The sequence below is a fragment of the Charadrius vociferus genome, unplaced genomic scaffold (genome assembly GCF_000708025.1).
Source record: "Charadrius vociferus isolate BGI_N301 unplaced genomic scaffold, ASM70802v2 scaffold1039, whole genome shotgun sequence".
NCBI lineage: Eukaryota > Metazoa > Chordata > Aves > Charadriiformes > Charadriidae > Charadrius > Charadrius vociferus.
The window spans coordinates 245,664-266,662 of NW_009650167.1; the positions used below are offsets into that span (position 1 = coordinate 245,664).

The following is a 20,999-nucleotide window of genomic DNA, read 5'->3' on the forward strand; positions in this document are numbered from 1 at the left end:
ACTGAGCCAACTCTCCGTAAAAGAATATCAAAAGGAAACTTTATCAGTCTCTATAGAACGCTGAAGTATATTTCGGTATCCCAAGTTCACACCATAAACTGAACTACAGGGAGCACTTTGGAATCTCATACCCAAGGAAATACTTTTTATGGTCCCTCTACTGACTTAAATCCAACCACTGTGTATTATAAAGCTTCACAAATAAAAGCTACTAGAATTAAAGCAGATGAGCCTGTGTACAAGCCTAAGCTGCAACATGTAACTAAATCTTCTGTATCTAACGGTTAATTTGAATTTACCTGCTAGATCTTCAGAGTGGCATATCTTGTATAAGTATCCTATTGAGAAATTATTTTCCACTTGAAAGTCTTTTTCCCCTTAGTTCTTGGAAACACCGGGATATCAAACGTTGCTGTTTGGAGCTTCCAGATTTTGGAATGTTTCCCATGAAAACTAAGGTTGGGAACATGAAAGCTGAGTATTACTAATAATGCACAATAATTTGCGTCCTCATTATTTAACCTTTTGCCAACGAGCTAAAGAATTTAATATGCATTTAAGACAAAACAGTGATCACAACAGGATTTTGCATTTACATATACAGAAAGATGCTCAGTTAGCAATACTGAAGGACCATAAAAGTCTTTTCCCATAACATACTCGAACTTGGATGTGGTGGACGTTCTCCTGGAATTCACATTTATGCTGGGGCATAAGTGCTCGTGGATGATCTCCAAATTTACAAGAACAAGTGCTTTAAATTAAATGCAGTAAAACAATGTGCTCTATTACTGATATCCACAAATTAATCATTAAAGAAAGCCATAGTCAAAACAACATTCCAACTGTATTAGTATGAAAACACAATAGCGCTCATTCTTTCATTGCAAGTTTTATATTACCAAACATAAGAACCATCATCTATAGGCTTTTTTTTTTTTCCTAGAAAAGTAAATTTATTCTTGAAACCTAATTAATTTATTCTCCCTTACCTTTCCCCCCATCCTTAAAAGCAGTACAGCCCTAACCTGAGATCTAATCTGAGCTTTACTCCACGAATGGCAGTGGATTGTTGAAGGAAGTGAGTTCTCTAATATCATATATCCAGCTTTGAGACTGAGCAATGGTTACAATAAGCACTGTGTATGAAAAGCTTTAGTAATGGCATTCTCATCAAAATCTGGCTTGCAAAAGAATATAGTTTTTTCATTATCTCTCTGAAGATTTTAAGAGAAATACATCAAGTCCTATAGATGACAGATGTTATGATCTTTAAGTCCTAATGCCCTGAGAGGATTTTAAATGAGAGCGTCAAGTACAAATATAAATTAAATAGAAAACTGAAACTGCTTATTTTTTGCCAAATCCTCTTTTTCTACTGCAAATGCATGGCTTTGGTTTGTTTTGTTTCATCTGATACTTTAATTCAATACCCTGAGCAATATAATAAACTTTACCAAAACCTTACTTCAGTCTTCATAGCTACCATTTAGCTTGTAAATATGCTGAAAGGAAACTGAACCAAACAAAACAGGCCGAGCTGGAGAATGCTCCTCAAGTACTGCCGCAGCACCCTCTACTGGTTAATAATGCTGATGCAACGACCTTAGGAAATTTAAAAGTAATTCCAGGTCTAATACCTGAGTCATTTGCAGCTTAGGCACTATTTTCCTAGTTAAAAAAAGAAAAATAAATTCTTCTGCGACAGCCAGGCCATAGAAAGCCAACCCTAGGAAACGCAAGGGAAAAAACCAACAAGAAAACCCAAACAAGTTCGTATTACGAAGAGTCCTCCCACATAGCTAACAAAGATATTTCAATAGTAGTCAGCAAATTTTCAGTCACAAGTTTAGATAGAGCAGCCAATAATCACAACTTGAAGACGGAAGAGCAATAATTCAAATATTTAATGAACTTCCACCTTCCAAATAGAAGGAAATTTTGTAAAAAGACAACAAAAATATGAACACTTAAACACATGAAAACATCTTTAAATTCAACATATTTTACAGAGATACAAAAATTCCCATCTGCCTACAGAGTGGACAGCGGAGAAATGGTAGGCACTTCTACACGATAAACTCAAGCCAGCTTAGATCAGTTCAACAGCTCAACCTACATAATATATACAATATATACAAAAGCAATCTAGACTGCACCAGCGTTATTACAGATACCACCCCCTACATTTCAATAGCTCGGTCTCCTCACTAACATTCTAACGCATTACAAAGTCAGAGGATGTACCAGAACCGAGAGAGAGATTGTACTGGACAGAGGCACCGAACATCAGAACAAACTCCCGGCTGGGGAGGATCCCACAGATGGAACCCGACAGCTTTGAGTCTCTTGCACCGCAAAGTCTATGGTCAAGCACAGGGGTCTTTAGTCTTCATGACAAAAGTATTTCTGAATTTGGCCACCTGGTTAATTATTACAGATTATTTGGTTAACGGAAGCAGGACTATAATTTCTGTGTTTTGGGAGGGGTTCCAGGAAACTGATAAAAATCAAACGTGATATGATATGTTCAAATACTACAAAGCACAGAAGTAATGATAGTGAAAGTAAGTTTCGGTCATGTTAATTTAGAAAATACTCATCATTGTTTCATACTAGAGCTCTGTAAATCAGCCCAGAACAAAATGAACACGTTACGTCAGAAGAATATCCACTCTAGGAAAGACTGTATCTACAAGGAGGGCAAGACCACTGGTAACTGAAAGAAAATAAAAGGCAGATTGGATAAATCCAAAACAGAAGACATTTTTCCTTCTCCCCTTTAGAGACCTCTGCTTTTATAAAAACTTGCGGCCTACACCAAGCATCCACCATATCAACCAATTATTCGACAAGATTACTAAAGAGCCGAGTAGCTAACAGCACTCCCACTCTGGTGAGAGACAGCTTGAATTCTTACAAGACCAAAAGCAAAGAATATCCAGTCTGACTTCTTCAGTCCTGCACGTGGGTCTAGTGAATCATCTGGGAGCCTGGAGCAAATTCTGATGAATCAAGCTGACTATTCTGCGCAGATAGTGGTAACCAATTGGTACACTGGAGAGAACGGCAGAAATTTCCTCCTCCCTGGGAAAGACAAAATTCGAAATTATCACACATGTTTGAGAGGATACGGCACATTTAATTCCCCATCCCTCGCTTTGAAACTTAAGTCATATGGATTGGTTCTCTCTGTTCAACTCACCCAATATTCCCAATTTGTTTTTGGACAGTAAAAGGCAGTGAAGCAGATGGGTAGTCGGCAGACAGAGACAGCGTCAATTCAAACTTGGCAAAAGCTGCGGAAGCGGAGAACAAAAGCTTCACTCTGTATGCAAAATAAACACAAACAAAAAGATCAATATGAAACATTCAAATGTTCTGCTACCACCTTTGAATTAAGTTCCAGAAGTGAAAACAAATGTTGTAATTGATGCAACAAGCTCACTAACTTCTGAAGAGTTCCAGCACAGACTAACACTCAGGTCACAAACCAGGCTGAAAGAACCTTTCCACTCTAATACTAGCAGCATTCTGATACTGAGTTAGAATACAAACCCCCAACTTTCCTCACAGAAAACATCAGTACACATATAATCCACAGAACCTTTCAAAAATTATGGGAGAATCTAGAGTAATAATCAAAACGGTTTTCTAGTTCACAAAATATTCTTAGGTAGCTAAAGTTTTCTGAAGTTTTAAGTAGGATTGATTTACTTTCAATTCCAGAGTTCTAAGATTGTTTCACGAATCCAGCCCTCTTTAAGTCAGGCCAGATTTCTATCCAGCACAGTATCCTTGCCTGTGATGGTGTGCAGGAAGGCCAGAGATTAATTTTATTGTAAATATGGATAACACCAATGACGCAGTACCCAGGAAGCAGATGCTTTGGGATAGCGTAAACTAGAATAAGCATAAACCAGGTATTTTCCAGGTAAATCTCCAGCAATGTGCAACTTCCTGAGCACAGGCTGCCCACGTTGCGTCTGTTGTGTCGCCTTAACTAAATACAGCTTTTATGGAATTTTTGGCACGTAGTACAACACCACTCTTGCAAAGGGTACTACAAAATTAGAATCACCAATGGGAACAGCATCAAGGCATGCAGGGCAAGCTTAACCGGGCACTTCTTTGTTAAGGATATACATCGATAACAGAAGGTTAAGATGAAGTCGTATTTTATCCCGTTCCACTAGGACATGACACAAAATCAAGAAGTAGTATGAGAAAATGAAAACTAAAGAAAAGAAACTTTAGCTTAAGCGTATTTGTCCTTTAGCAACTGATTCTGCTTGGCTGAAACAAATAGAAGATTAAAAGAAACAAAGCATTACGCTACAGGTAAACTCTTGGCTGTTTCCTTTGCATTGTTACACTCTGGCCTAAAGCTTTAAGTGAAAGTCAAGTGAAACAGGAAAGCGGCAAGGAAGGAGAGGTTATATGATAGTATGGAAATTGGCTGAATCCAAGAACAGCTTAATTTCCACACATTTGAATATTATAGTGCAATTGTATTAAAATAAATTAGGTTGTTGTTAAAAATAGTGTCATAAAAATCTCAATTTCAAGAAAACCAAACTGAAAGTATTTCAGTGTTTTGTTCCTGATTATCTACAGGCGCTCTCTGAAGGACTGGTGAAAACTCCATCCGAAGTTACTCACTTTGTATCATCGACCTCTGTCTTCAGAAGATTAAATTTTCCACCCCATCTCTCCAGAAATTCAATCTCCTCTCCTAAGATCTTGCAACGACTCACCACCAAAGAGACATCATGAAGAACCTAAGTGGGCAATCATGAAAGCAATCACATTGGCACTCAGGCTGGTAAACTATGTGACACTTGAAAATGCAGTTTATCCAAGAAAGTATACCAAAAAAAAAAAAAGTTGTTTAACTGCTCGGATGTGAAAATGAAATTGTGCAAGCACAACAACAAGTACACATTCTTTGCCCTAAGTTTCTCCCTTCAGCTTTGTAAACAGGCATACACAGACACGCAGGAACACCAAGTTTGGCTTGGCAATTTAAATCATTAATTCTTCAGGAAGCAGAACGGCATTCAGCTTGATTCTTTTTTTTCTACTAGCAGAAGAAAAAGATTTTAAAAAATCAATATGACAGGCAGATAATAATGCAGCAAACAAGGAAGAAACCACAGCTTTTAGGACTCTTGCCTTCAGGGACAGGTACTTCGCCTCTCACCTCAGAGTACCCAGGAAGCGGATTTTGATCTGCATCGATTCATTAAGACGCTTATGTTCTCAGTATCAGCCCTATTCTCTATGACAGAAAACATTTAATGTTCTTCCAGAGCCTTTTTTCCTGGGACATTACCTGGGGCAAGTAGTACAGTGTGGGACACTTTTCCTGCCAGCATCCTTGACTTTCAATAAACTGGAAGATGAGTCTTTGGACTAAAGATGAGGAGGGTGGAGCTTTTTCCTCTGTAACACAAAAGAAAAACATGTTCCCAGAAATCTTTGAAAAGCCATACGGTAATACATTAGCAGATAAACCACAAATCTACAGATGTCCTCCCAAGAACAGATTATCAGGGCAGCTACTTTCAACCTACTCGAAAAATCTTACCATCCAAGAGAGATTCAAAGTTCAGGCTGACTATCTGTCTGGAAGGATCTTCACCAAAATCATCACCATCTGAGAAGAAAAGGGAAAAAACCCCAAACAGTAGTTATTTCCATACTTAGGTCTGGAGTTACAGCTCTTCCTCTTCAAAAGCAGCCATTCATTACGTACTTTGCTGAATTTTCATAGAAAGCACTGACAGAGTTATTCAAAGCCACCTCTCAGCTTACCCGCTCCTGCTGTGGTACGTTTTCTGTTTCCTTTTAGCAGATCACACATGTAGGAACTTTACATTTCTATTATGTAACTATTTAGCCTTTCAAATCGGTAAAACGGAAACCTAGCAATTTTGTGACTTACCTAGTGGGGGTCCAAACACAATTGTGAGTTCAATAGCATCATAAAGAAAATTAAAGACTGCCTGCTGTTCACTCCATTCAGTAATCTCCCACTCAGTGAAGCTAAAAAGGAGGGGAAAAAACACCATCACCCTAAGTTTCAACCAACCAACCCCCACAGTTACCTGAAGGACAAAGATCAGAGTATTAAGTGCACTTGCAGCTATTACCACATAATATACCAACAAAATTTTCCCTTTCCAACAGAATCTAAGAATCTGTTGGGAATGCCAGCATAATATTATTCATTTTACATAAATGTTGATTTTGGAATGGGAGGAGAGTTGGATATAGAAAGACTGAACGTAGAGTATCACTGCCAAGTAGCTAATAGAAAAACAGTGCATCGCGCACAGAAGCTCACCGAGGCTTTATTGCTTATCTTAGGCTGCAAGGAGATTGGCATGCAAAGATTTCCCAACTCAAACGACAAAGAAAACCAAAAGCGAAAACATTTATATACAAATGTGAAGCCACAGAACTAGCTGATAAAAATAAAACCTGAAAGTGTTTTCCTTACTCGTATGTCTCCAGGAGCTCCTGGCAGCTTTTTTCTTCTTCCTGTAGCTGTTTCATCTGAGCAAGCATTTGCTCATTCTCAGCCTCCAGGTCTGACAGCTCTCTGCAAAGATACGCCAACCACATGAGATGTAGCGCATCGGTTAAAAACACACCAACCCTCTAAAATGTGAACGTGAACATGTTATTTAAGGTCTTAAAATCCTCTTTGACATCTTACCTTTGAAGATCCTCTTCTTGGGCTTTGAGGCTTTTAAATTCTAAGAGAAAGGGAAAAAAGCTATGAGAGAAAGGAGCAGCAAAGACAGCCCTAACTTGCTCTGCAGTCACTGTTCTTAACAATCTGAAAGATCTCAACTTGATGGCTGATACTCCTACTTGGATATAGGTATGCGGTCAACAAAGGTCAGTAATTATTGAACAATTTAAGTGCTGAACATGATAGCCAGCACACACTTTTCAAGTCATACTGTACCAAGTTCTAAATTCCATTTTTCCAGGGGAAATAGAGTCCTTTTCGTACCTTAACATCTGTGTAATTAGCTACATGCAATGCAGAAAAGAAAGCAGTAGTGTTTGCATCGGTTATCAGAATTAATATATCAGGGTGGGGGTGGTATCACCCTCTCCAGAATTTAAAAAACAAAACCATTCAGCTGGTACCATTACCTTTCCCTTGGCTTTTCCCTTCTGCCATTTCATCACTGCAGTCTGCTTCCCATTCTTCCCAGTCAGAATCTACGGGAAAGATGATTCAGGTGTCTGCAGAACTCCCAGATTCAATACTTAGATTCCATTTTATTTGTCTGTGGGTTCTATCAATCTTAGTATTTCAAAGCTAACTAAGAAAAATGTACAAAAAACCTCAAAAAGTAACAGGTAACAAGGAAAACTCCTTTTATTGCATGGTTTCAAAGCTGCTACTGTGCAATTGATTTCTAGTTAAGGCATTGGAAGAAAATCCAGTTGGAAGGAAAGAAGGGAAAATACACAGAGCATCATTATGCAGCAATGCGAAGTACTGACTGCAGCTTGCGTGAATACAGCTGAACAAGTTTTAGAGCATCCAGCTGCGATGCTGAAAACGGTACATTCCTGGAGTGCAAAGCTTCGTCTTGCCTACCTGCAGGATCGCTGCAGGTTCTGCAGCCACGGGACTGCGTGCTGCCCGTAGCTGTACTGCCCGCAGCTGTACAGCTAGCGCTAGCAGATTTAGCCAGCTTGCTTATGTGTTCATAGGCTACGATTATAATTTGGTGTTTCAGCTCAGATATACTCCTAGTCTTCCTATGATGTGCGAGTGATTCCCACAAGACAAGTTTGCAGGCACAAATGAAGGTGTTTAGGCCTAAGAAATACTTGTAACAAAGGAATTGTAAAATTCCAAGCAACCACTAAACACAAAATCTTGAACTGATCATTTAAAGAGCGGCTGTGCAAAAAAATACAGAAATCGGCATACTGATCACCAGCTTGGAAACACATACCATCTTCCAGAGCAACAAGACAGCTCTCAGCCTCCTTGATCAATTCATCCAGCTTCTCCATTCTTGACTGTAGCTTTCCATGTTGTTCCTAAGATGGGAAAATTGTACTCGACTCAATGACATTTTTTAAAAAGCTGAATTGTCTTCTGGGACCACCATGTGAATATTTGCTTGCTAAGAAACTAATTAAAGAAGCTGATATAATCTGTCATTAGAATGAAGAGGGAGACTGACAAACACTAAGGCAGTAGCCATGGGTAAGTACCAGATGTTTAACAGTGTGTCTTTCCTAATGAAGGGATGAGATAAGACATGGAAATAAATAAATTCACAGAGCTTTTAACACATACAAATTTCTGATACCTATCACAATGCATTACCTCTGCATTTCCTTGTTAGTTACTAATACTGACATTACTACAGTATAAAGAGCAAATTTCTGATGGCATTTCCTTTAATACTCCCATTTTTCACTGCTACTTTAATTGCCAAAACCCTTAGGCAGTTCCTATAGTGTAAGTGCAAGAAAGTCACTGTCCCCGTGTGCTTTACATTTGCATATAAAAAAAAGGGAAGTACGTTTAATAAGAAGGAAACTTTCAAGAGCATGCACACTTACATGCAATAATTAGGCTCCTAAACTTGACAGCCAAAGACAGACGAAATATGGTAGAAGTTCCTTTTTTAAAAGCTGAAGCCCTGCAGCCTTGTGGCACATTACCTGCGCGCTCTGCAGCAATTTGCTGTACAATGCCGCTTTCTCATTGTGAGCCAAGATTTTACTCTCCTTGACGAAATAGGATTTCATTTTGTTCAATTCTGCTCCAAAGCTCTTCAGCTGCAACAAAAGGAAAATACAGAAGAGAAAGTGACTGGGAATGCACAACAAAAGATTGTTCAATTGACCTTTTAGACTCTTTCTCCCTTCTCTGCTCCTCCCAATATCCCATTTCTCTACTAGCAGTATTACATGACACTTGCAAATTAAATCAAATTTAAGGCGGGACAATCCCTGTAAATTCAAGTACAGTCGCGTAGTAGAGTAACTGATTTTCTTTCCAAAGATCCAACAAGGTCTTTACTCAGGTAGGGGGCTGCACAAATAACCGAAGAGATGCTTTTACAAAAACCCAGAGCATTAAGCATATCAGATGTCTCTCATTCCAGTTGTTCGAGATGTATTCAGAACACACGTCCCATTTCGGTTAAGGAGGCTAACTGAACTGCTCACAGAAGTCCAGGCAGAACCCAGACCACAACAAGTAAACTTAAAACCCATTTTAACAGAACATAGCTACAGATCATGCAGGTCAATGTTTTCTCTGGCAGCTGTCAATCCAGAAGCTGCAGAGGAATGTACAAAAAGCTTTTTTCTACAGTGTTTGCCATCTGCCTTTTTCCTCTAGGTGGTATCATGCTAATTGCAGTGTGTAGAGATTTGCTTAATAAGCTTTCAAATTTGTTATTCTCAGCTAAGGGTTCTAGGTGCTTTCATTGTTCATAACTGTAGTTCTTCCTGAATCTAGTTAATAACCTAGCCTCCGTGATATCCCATATCAATCTAATTCTGAACTATGAAAAATACTTTTATCAATTTTGACTATTTTCATTGAATAGATCCTTTATTCTTGACATTAAAACCACAGAAAACAGAATCTCTTTATCTGACTTCCCAGTCTGTCTGGGATACTTTTATACTGCTTCTGTTTTTTAAATGCAAATGTTGCAAATCCAGCATGCAGTTTTATTTTTGTGTAATGACACATATTTTCTGTTTGGTTTACGTCTTGCAACATCACATGTCTTTCTGAACTAAATACACATTTAAGTTAACGGCCAATTCTGCTCCACCAACGAAGCAACAGAGTCTCTACAGTAAGAGCAGTTCATTTTTCCCTTCCAAAGTTGCACTGTTTGCTTAGGCCCCTATAAAGTTTCTCTTTTCTTTCCTGCCCTCAACGAACCTGAATTATCAACTTGAATTATCAAGTTTTTCTGTTTTATACAACATATTCCCTTTAATATATTTTAAAGGGCACATATCCTCGGATCCTCCAGACATATTAGAAGTTCTCACAGCAGTTTTCCATTCAGAAAATATTTTGCCTTGTATCACCTGCCTGCCTACTGGTGTTCTGTGACCATTCTGGTTCTTATTTTATTTAAACACATAAATTACCCTTACTTCTTCATTATGTAAGAAACAACATTATCTCTTCATGCAGTATTACCTCTTCATCAGAGCAGGTTCTCATTACTTCCCACAAACTCTTATTCACATTCACCAGGAGCTGATCTTGGACGTCTGCATACAGTTTTAACCTGAAATGTGGAAAAAAAATTGAAAGAAAAGTCTTGTTGCAACAGCACCGAGCACATAAAGCAGCACATTGGTATTTATACAACTCATTCCCCTTTTCTAATTAAAACATGGGAATGCAAATATTTTAATTTAGTTGAGTCTCTACATTTTGGAGAGACCCTCTAAAGCCTTGATTAAAGGGGGAGCATGTTTGTTAAACTCTAGCACATAATACAAACTTCATTCCCTACAGTCTCTTTGTTGAGGGCCAGTCTGAACAGGAGAGCCAAAGAAATAGGAAAGGGTGCTAATGAGGTTGGGAAAAATCTTACTGCTGGTTTTGACTTTTACCATAAAACTTAGTTTTGCACATAAATTGTGAAAGGCATAATGAATCTGAAGAGTCCTTCAGATAAGAAAAGAAATCATGTAACTATATTTCAATCTAATAAACACTGGAAGAACGGAACAAACAACAGATTGTAACCTGTTACCATTCTGCTTTCTCTGATCATTTTTGATACAATTTTAAACAGTTTTACTCTAACTCTTCTGATGTGCAACTGAAACTCTATTAGTAAAAGATATATTACTTGAGGAAAATCAAACTTGAATTATCTCCATAACCACAACTCCTCCCCAAGAGTTAGCCCTATACCGTCTAAATCCATAATAAACTGGATACCAGCATAAAGAAGTTAACTATCATTTTTTATTTTCCCTGTATGTAATGTATTAACTTTCTTCAGGCCACTTTGCATGCAACCAGAGCAGAAAAAATAAAACGACTAATATACTCTGAGACTGAAAAAACACTTACTCATCTATCATCTGAGAGAGAGCCTGGCAGTCTTCTTCATAAATACGCAGCTTGGGGCGATAAATATATTGGCTGTAAAGGAGGTCTTCTGGAGTAGGTGGTGTACTGACTGCACACTGGGGAAAAACAGAGGGAAAAATTGTGAAGGAAAAGAAAGAAAGATGCATATTTTTCAGAAACAGTAACTTCCAATCAATTCATGTACAGAAACCAGTAAAAGGCCCGAAAGCTTTATTTTTGCAGAACAGAAAATTTACAAGGCTCTGTTTTCAGGATGATTGCAAAGTAAGATTATTGCCTTATTGGTAGTAACTTGATGCTGAATGAATGGTACTTGTCTGCATGAGAAAAAAAAAGTTGTTCCCATGTCTGCAAAAATTCATCAGAAACCTTTCAGGGTAAGGATACTGAAACGGGTTTCAGGCAGAACAGACTTAAGGGGAAGAAATAAAGAGTAGTAATGTCAAGTGATGGACATAGTAAGAAGATAAAGTGAAAAGGCTAGACTGAGCTTCTAATTCTTACTTTGAAAATTATCATCCTCAAAACAAGTTAAAAAAGCAAGAATTACCGTATTTATCCAAGAACAGATAATCCTGAATATGTGGTATTTTGTTAAGAGATTGAAATCTATTCTATTTTTCAGTACTGATGAAAAAAAAGCATCAGCCTTATCAGGGGTGAACAAGCAAAGAGACAAGAGGAAGCACGCAGTGTCTAACACACTTGTCAAGGTGGAACTGACTTCTGGTTTAACTCATTTAAAGGCCTTTAATACAGACCGCTTAGTAGATAACAATTACAAACAAACAAACAAAAAAGATGAATATAATTTCAGGTCAATTATATTACGCCTCTCAAAGGACAGATACTCACATTGGCTGGAACATGGCTATGCCGGGGCTTCTGAATCGGAATGTGTACTTGAAGAAGTGTAAGAAACTCCCCAACTGTGATAACACCACTCTGAAATTTCTGTGAAGATTAGGAAAAATGTACAGATAAGTACAATTTTCAAGCAGGAACGCTTACTTGCATATACACACACAAGTATTTTCCTGTTAGGACAAGTTATTTACATACCTCCCGTAAGTTATCTTCACAAATGCTATCTGTGAGCAGCAGAGACTCCATCTGACTGCTTCGCTGAACTAGCCAGGAGAAAAAAAAAAAAAAGGGGATATTGCATTGCTGGGGCTAATAATGTTCTTAAGGAAATGTGAACTTAAGCTCTTAGCTCTAGAAAAAAATCCACCCTATTTTAATGTAGAGTTTGACCTTTCTGTATGTTTCCAGTGCCGAATGAAGTAACTGAGGAAACAACTACTTGGGACAAATAAGGAGGACTACATTAAGAATCTAGTGTAAAATAAAATCTGTGTCAGAGCAGTAATGAAATGACAGAGTTCACTTTCCTATGGAAGGAAAGCCACATGTAACATACTAAAAAGTAGTAAAACTGAGAAAGGGACCTCAACCAGTTCGCAGAGAGCATCCTATGAGATGAGAGAGAGACCAAGCTTTTGAGGTAAAAACACGGCATTCAAGTTCTGAGCCAACAAGGGCTAGTTTCTCACTCAAAGGAAGGAACCCAACTTCTACTGGATAAGGCACATGCTTTCATGGTTGCAGAAGGCCAAAACTGGAATTGGTTTTGTAAATAGATGCAAGATAGCACTTATCGGATGATTGGCAGATTTCTGCCTCAATGTTAGGTATCAGTTAATTAGCAAGAGCTAATTAAACCTGGGGGCTGAATCTGCTTAGAGCCTGTCCCTGCAATGCGCTCTGAGGAGTCTTTTTCCAAGAGTGCAGTGCTGAGACACACAGACTCATTCTGCACAGAACCAGCTTAAAATCTTCTTTGGGCCAGCAGAATTTAAGATGGGACTTTGCTCTGTGCTAAGGTAACTAAACTACTTCATCAGCCCAACTTGCCCTTGAAAACAAAGCTGTACTTAAATTCTGCTCCTTTTTCTTCCCATCTCAGTTTTCCTTGAACCACTTGGACTCTTAGCCAGAACGTAAAAGCATGTTGACTGGCTGGGTGGGAAGCTGCGACACAGGCATTCGAGGCCTTTCCCAAATGAAATATATACTGCGGGTGGGGCTCTGCCTTGATTAAGCGTAAAGAACACAAGGTTTTAGACTATTACCACAAAGGAAGTCTTACTTGTTAATTCTGTGTCAGCTTTAGCAGAATCCGAAGAGCTGCTGGTGCTGGCGTGAGTACAGTCAGGGCTTTTAGCCGGTAGGTTTGGAGGATCTTCACCTTCATGAACTTCTACTTGGCTTTGAGACACAGCGCCAAAAGTAACCTAATATTAGCAAGTTTAAAAACAAAAAAAAGATATTAGAAGTTATATGAAACAATACAGGAGTAAGTCAATCAGTAGTTTCTGGTAGCTGTTTCTTGACATTCAGAATTGGTTTGTTTTTAGTATCAGCACATTTCATATCTAATCGGCATGACAAACCAGTGTTTGGCTAGTTAAGCCATTTCCTATGATGACATATAGGAAGCAAAGCTGCAAAACCCTTCCTTCATTTCTCAAAGCAGCAGCCACCACAGCATACTCTTCCATCTTTTGGAACAAGAAAGTTTCTCCTGAGGATGTACAAACCCATTTTTAAGGTCAGATTAATGTTCCATATTTGCACAGATTTTTTTGATTCAGCTGCAATTTGTGCTGTCTATAAAAAAGCTGATTTAAACTAAACATCCATGTTTGGATTTTAAATAATTGCTTTAGGCCTTATTCTAACATTGTATCTAAGCAACAACTAGCAAATAGTTTACTTCAGAGGACTAAGAGTATTTAGTCGAGAAAGGATTAAAAGGATACTACGCAGAGAATGATTTACAATTGGCATATCCCTTATTCTGTCTGTTTTGCACGCTTCAGGAAAGTTGCACAGATCAACGCGATTCTTCTATTTTGGCAAAACAATGAAAAATACAGGGGATGACACAGCAAAATGACAGCGAACTGGTGGTTAAGAGAAACAAGAAAACCTATCAATACATCTGCTTACACCCAAAAATTTAAAGGAAAGCCCTGCCTGCTAGCGTTCACTGTATCCTTATGACAAGTGATTAGGCTCACCTGCAAGTCCTGGGAGGCCTCTCCTTCCAAGTTTTCATCCCTCTTGACCTTCTTTGGACTTTGAAGATCCTCCTTATCTTGTTCCAAAGCCCTTTTCGTGTTGTTACAAGTTTTTGCCTCTTCAAATTCATTCTTTTCATTGTGGGAGATTTGTTTTTTGTTTATCTCGTTACAGGCATTTTCCACGAGTTCAGAGCTTACAGATTCATTTGAATCCATTTCTTCTAGGCAGACAGGAAGAAATTCTTCTGCTATAAAACGAGAAGGGCTGAAGTTCTGCCTACTAGACTTGCTGTTACCTGGGGTTTCACCAGCATTTTTACTTACTTCAGAAACTGGTGCTTCTCTGTTGTCTGAAGGTTTTGCATTTGTGTCTTGTACGCTAGAAACAGAAGGATTTCTTCTGTTCGGTAATTTAGGCTGGAAGATACCTAGACGGACATTTATTCCTTGATGTTTATCCTTAAATGCTGTGCCTAAATTTGCATCTATGGGAGCAGCTCCAGATTCAAGACCTGTGTTCTCCCGCTCTTTGTTATAAAATAAATTATTTGGTTCATTTACAGTATTTTTTCCTAACCTCAAGGTATCGTCTGGCTGAGTTGATTCAGGCAACTGGTCAGAAAATGCAGTTTCAGAAGCAGAGAGAACTGCAGATTTCCTTCTAATATTTTTCAGTTTTGAACAAACATTTAAAATACCTGATAATTCAGGTGCAAGAGCGGGATCTGTTTGATCTCTTGGACTGTCACTGACCAAAATTTGCTTAGTTTGTTCGGAGTTTATTTGAAAGTCTTTTGGAGGTGTCTCCCCTTCAGCTGACAGCCCCTCATTTTGCTTTGATTCCTTGTTAGAAACTGAAGCAAGGCTTGCTCCAGCCAAGCCTAAATCTGTAGCTAAATCTTCACGTCCAGATGAATCATCTTTCAAGACTTGGTTTCTCTGAGTACTACGAGCATCTGGAGAAGCCTTCAAAGAATCTGACTGCTGGATGGGAAGTGAAACATGGGATACCAAATCGCCACTTTCTTCACTGCAATCCATGGGCCCATTACTTGGGAGCTTGAAAGATACTCCCTTTGATTGCAGGTTTTCTGGCAGTGTGAGATCCTGCTGACTGTTCGCAGGGACAGAATTATCTGTGGGAAGGTCGAGATGCTGTGGTGTCCGCACACCCGCAGTCTCTTCTGGAAGTGAGATAGAATAAACGGAATCTGGTATTGTGCCACTGGGGTATTTGCTAGCTCCTTTCTCACTAGGAAATGCTGAGGCTGATGAAGCAGAACAGGTAACGCTGGCCTTATCCTTAGATTTTGTATGACATTCACCATTCAGGTCTTTTGTATGCGGAGAATCTATTTCATCTCTGCAAGAAGACGACGCACTATGCAAGTCTGCTTGCTGAGTGCTTTTACGTGACACTTCTTGGTTCTCAAATCCATTAATATTGTTATTAACAGCAACAGTATGGGATGCAGTTATTTCCATATCATCTTGATTGTGGGTAAACACAATGGTTTTATCAGCAGGGACTGCAGAAATGGCTGGAATGGACTCTCTGTCCTGTACATCAATTTCACCACTTGATGCAGCTGCGTGAGTTTTAGTGATCTCCATATCCTCAGCCGAAGTAAAAATGACTGTTTTGCTACCTGGACAGGAGGCTGTTTCAACCTGCTTAGCCAGGTTTAATCTATCCTCACACAAGATTCCTTCAATACTTTCATCAACAGGGTGAGACTCAGTGATTTCCATGTCAGCCTGGTAACTCGTAAACATAATTGTGGAAGTTAAAGGAACAGACTGTTTGGGTTGCCTGCCTTGCAGAGAATTTTCTTCCAAAGCTACATTATGGGTTTTAGTGATTTCCATATCATCCATAGCAAACGTAGTAGCCTCGCTCTTTGAAAGTGCTTGCTGTCCAGCCTCCTTATCCAAGTTTGGTTTATCATCACATACAACTTTTACGGTATTTTTATCAGCAGAGCAAGACTTGGCAATGCCCATGTCAGCCTGGCTACTTGTGAACACAACAGTTTTAACAGGGTGAGCTGAAGAGACAGAATGAAGCCCTCCCTCATTTTGTAAGACAATTTCGTGGCCTATTGCAGCTGTATGACTCTCCGTGATCTCCATGTCATTATTCTCATCATTTGGTGAAAATAAAAGTGTCTTTTCCCCTGTTGTTCCCTTCAAGCTTCTCCTTCCAGTTCTTTTAGCCATGTTAAGCATCCCTTGAGATGCAGCCTTTTCCATAGGTTTATCAATTGCAACGGTATCGAGTCTACTTATTTCCATGTCATCATCGTAGGTAAAAACACAAGTTTTATCTCCAGAAATTAAGGATATGTCATCATTTGAACTTTTGCACTGCAAAGTTATTTTGTTGTCTGCTGCAACTGTGTGACTTCTGGTGATGTCCATATCAGCATCTTCTGTAAATATGGTAGTTCTCTCACCTGCAAAAGGCGAATGTTTTAAACCAGTCACAGTTAATATTTTCTTGTCAGATACCAAGTAGTACACATCGCGTGCAGGCTGCTCCTGACTATTTGTCATCATGACCCCTTTTTTTAAGGACATTGTTTTATTTCCATCTTGAACGAGGTATCCCGGTATTGCTTTTCTTTCTGATAAAGCAGCATTGATGTTGTAATCAGAAGCCATTACTGTATAGTTTCCAGTCAAGTCCATGTTTTCACCAGAAGGAAACACAACTGATTTTTCTGAAAACAAAGGCAACTGGGAACTTCCCTTATGTGGTTCAGATGTATTGGCTAGTAACGGCTCTTCAGCACCCCTCACATGCAGGCCAGCAACTGAGTGGGGCTTTTTAAAATCCTCTTCTGAAGAAACTGTTTTACCAATTGAAAAATCTCTCTCCGAATCTACTCGAGTTGGCAATACTACCCTCATAGTATGGGTTTTCTCTTGCCTGTCTGAGTTTTGGCAATCTGCATTTATTCCTAACATTGTTCCAAATTGTTCATTTCCTTTCATTCCAGAGGGAGCAGGCTGGTTACTGGAAATAAGCGAACCATTTGGAGCCAAAGGAGTAACAGTTTGCTTGTTTGTGTTCATTTTCAAATCCCCACCTTCTATTGCAGGAGTCTGACTTGGGGTATCTACACCAGAACTACCAGAAAACGGGAAGGTCTGGTTTTGCAGCTGCTTGGATATTACGTTACCTTGATTATGGTTATTCTCATATTCGCATACTGTAGTAATGGAAGCAACATCAAAGGCAGCAGGATGAGTTTTGGTGATGTCCGTGGTTTGATGATCTGAAAACATGCCCATTTTGTCATTTGTGCAGGAGACTGAGGCATTTAGAAGTTTTTTTCCCCAAGCTTGTGATGTAACAACTTTTTGACTTTGCGAAGACATGAATGCACGGGTGTTGGTGACAATATTCGCAGGGACTTCTCCCTTTTGCTCTTGTAATGAATGCACACTCTTTGCACAGGAACTTGGACCACTTGCCTGAAAGTTTGTTTTTCCAAGCTTCTTATCAACCATTATCACCTCACAATCTTTCGTATTCATTTCTATAGCCTGGCTTCTTTTAATATTCCCATTGATGCTGATCACCTCAAGATTTTCCTTGTTCATATCTAAAGAATTTGCGCCTTCACTGACATTTTTGTTCTGGTTCTTTCTTGGAATTATTTTACAATGCGTTTGATTTGCTTCTGCAGTCATCCCATTGCTTTGATTATCGATGACAACAGCATGGCATTTAGTTATTTCCATTTCTTCCTGTTCATTTAAATTGAGAGACGTAGGTCTGTTATCAAGAAAACGAGGTTTGCAGGTGACAGAGGTGAACACTCCAGCAGCAGATTCGCTTTCAACAGTCTTCCCATCATCCTTGACAAGACAGGTTTTAGTCAAGTCCATATCTTCTCCTGAGAATATTACTGTCTTCTCACCTGGCAGGGAAACAAGTTGAGAGTTTGCTAGTCTGTGCTGCAGTCTACTCTTAGAAACACCAGCAGATGCTGAATTTGTACAGGAATCAAACCCAACATTCACTGAGGCAGTCCTGTGATCTTGAGTCACTTTTTCGATCCGTTCATCTGAGCCCGAAGACAGTTCAAGTGCACTATTTTTATATGATGCAGAAGCTCGATTATCTAAAGATGTTAGACTCGTTGTAATGTCCCCGTCACCATGAGCTGGACGTCTGTTTTCTGCTAGCAAAGAGTTTGTATTGACTGGCTTTTCAAAAGTTTTATGATGTGAGCTGTTCATTTCTTTGGTACTGTCATTATAGATTACATCTGTATAATTCCCAGTAATTTCCATGTCATCACATTTAGAAAAAACAACAGTTTTATCACCTCGGAAGACAGTCTCAGAAGAAATGCATCCCGGGATGGCAGACATTCTTCTGGCCTCTTGTTTAACATTTCGCAGCACTGTAGGATCTCGTCTGTCTTCAATGTTTACTATTTTTTTTTCCATACACAGTTGAGGGTCCTGCTGAACAATTAAGTGCTGATTAGATGCTCTCTTTAATATAGAATTATCTAACTCTGTGGATGGGAAATCCTTTTTGGAGTTTACACTTTGATTCCCAACACTGGAGAAGGGAAAAGACATTTTTGCAGTGTGGCTAGTCGTTATATCCATTCCATCATCTACAAATGCCTCAGTAACATCCGCACACAGTAATTGCTCTGGTGGAGCTTCACAAAGACCAGAAAACATAGCTTTAACATCAGATGCCTGGCATTTTGTCATTTCCATTCCATCGTCTTGCCCTCTAAAGACTTTTGTTACATTGCAGGTGTCCAGTGGCTCACTGGAATATACAAATTCCACAGACGATCGTGCCATGTCTTCTGAGACTTGTGAAGGGACAAAAAAAACATTCTCTTTCTCAGGTCCCTCAACAGGATTGTGTGCCTTTTCATTTGACTTCAAGCTCATCAAAAATTCATTGAAATTTATTTTTTTTCCAGTAGTAGCATCTTCCTTCTGTTCAAAAGATGGGCACGAATGGTTTGTAGGGTCAGAGAAAAAACGAAATTCTTTGCTCATTTCTGCCTGTTCATTATTACAGTTTAACCTAGCCAGAAACGACGTGATATCTATTTTCTCAGTTTTGTCAGCTTGATTGTTTTTCAGGTTACGTGTAATCACTGCAGTGTGACTAGCTGTCATATCCATTTCATTTTCATCTGAAAAGATGAGGGTGGTGTCAGGCATATTTGTTCTTTGAATGGCATTGTCCGCATCAGGCCACTGAAATAAAAAAAAAGGGGGGGGAGGGAGAATTACAGTACTGACACTTAAAACAAATGACACAATCAGTTATTCTATTTAAAAGAGAAGTCAACTAATGCAGTCCTAAGGTTATAGCTCTATATTTACTTTTTTTTTTTTTTTTTAAAAAAAATGATTGATTTCACTTGTCCTTGGTTAGCAATAACACATTCAAGGAAAGGATGACAACTTAATTATTACAGCATATCGTATTTAAAGGGCTTTTTTTGAAAGAATGTGCCTCAGTTTTACTGTTGGGCAAAGACTTCATATCCAGACATATCTTTGTAAGCATGGAACAATTACTGTGCCTTATGGATCAGTATTTTTTATATCTCTACGTTTGGTTTCTGCCTTCCACCCTCCTCCCCAGCTGCAGGCAAAAAACATTGCCCGGCTCGTCATGCACGTGCCCCAAAGCAGCAGCACCCAGTTGGATGTTTTAAAAGATTAAAAAAAAAAAAAATAAAAATTGGCCAGTAACAAGATATAATACTATATTTTATCAAATATAATTAATATATTAAGAACAGCTTCATGTTTACTTCAAATTACATGTTATTTTATAAATGCAAGAAATAAAATATACTAGAAGAAGCACAACCATATACATTACCCAAAACAAGGAGAGGGAGTTTCAATCTGACCTGTATAGGCTCATGGTATGCATCTTCTCATCCACGCCAGATTTCAACTATTTTCTTTTGTTTTTAACATTCGTTAACAAGCACTAACATATGCATTTAAGCCATATCTTTAAACTCAACATAGAAGTCAGAAGCCATTGCAGTAAGGGCGGCTGTTTTGACAATTGCTTTGTTTAACAACACAGCGCCATAACATCATCACTGAAGTGTAACACAGTTCCAGATTTCTGTGCAGTCGTGCCTGTGACGGTCTTAGCTAAGAATTTTGTGTTTTATCACTTCATTTAACTGAAGAAATTCAGTTACCTTTTTATGCTAATTATTGCAATTTGTCTAAATTTGTTTTTAACAGCAGGAACAGAGAGCACATTTATGCATATCCGTTCTACCCATGGAAGAAAAAAATACACAAGCAGAGAGGAATATATGAGAAAAAATACATAACCAGACCTATCTGAAACATAAGCTCCTTTGCATATTCTTAGATAAGAATTGAAAAGAATGGAGGAACTAGCTCAGATACTGAAAAGTTAGCAAGCAATTTTAGAAGCAAGATCAATACTGCAGTATAATGCCTATCAGGTGATGAAAATACTTCAAAATACAGAAGATTAGCTTTCAGAAGAATTTTATATGAATACAAGGATTTATTTTTTAGGCAGCAGAGTTATATTTTTCATCTTTACTACACAAATTATTGGAATATAATTTGGACACTGATATTTTCAGCACCAAAAAAAATAAAAGCCTTCACATACCTCAGTCTGCTGCACCGATGCCTGGATAGGGGCATGAAGCAAAGTGTTCATCCCTGGTGAAAGAAAAGGGGATACTCCAGTTGTTGCACTATTTTCTTATTAT

General features: G+C 38.7%; 1 protein-coding gene across 1 annotated transcript; it reads right to left on the reverse strand.

Moving 5' to 3' along the window:
- Positions 1–2,981: 2,981 nt before the first annotated feature.
- Positions 2,982–19,434, reverse strand: CASC5 (cancer susceptibility candidate 5). The gene is made up of 20 exons (XM_009892442.1): positions 18,758–19,434; positions 17,409–17,593; positions 16,680–16,946; positions 14,221–14,519; positions 13,287–13,431; positions 12,197–12,264; positions 11,990–12,088; positions 11,114–11,229; positions 10,223–10,313; positions 8,713–8,829; positions 7,992–8,079; positions 7,174–7,242; positions 6,725–6,764; positions 6,506–6,607; positions 5,948–6,048; positions 5,591–5,659; positions 5,336–5,445; positions 4,663–4,781; positions 3,206–3,328; positions 2,982–3,087 (listed from the first exon to the last, which is right to left on the reverse strand). Exons 1-20 carry the CDS (start codon positions 19,432–19,434, stop codon positions 2,982–2,984), a joined length of 2,991 nt encoding a protein of 996 aa, XP_009890744.1.
- Between the last annotated feature and the right edge of the window lie 1,565 nt (positions 19,435–20,999).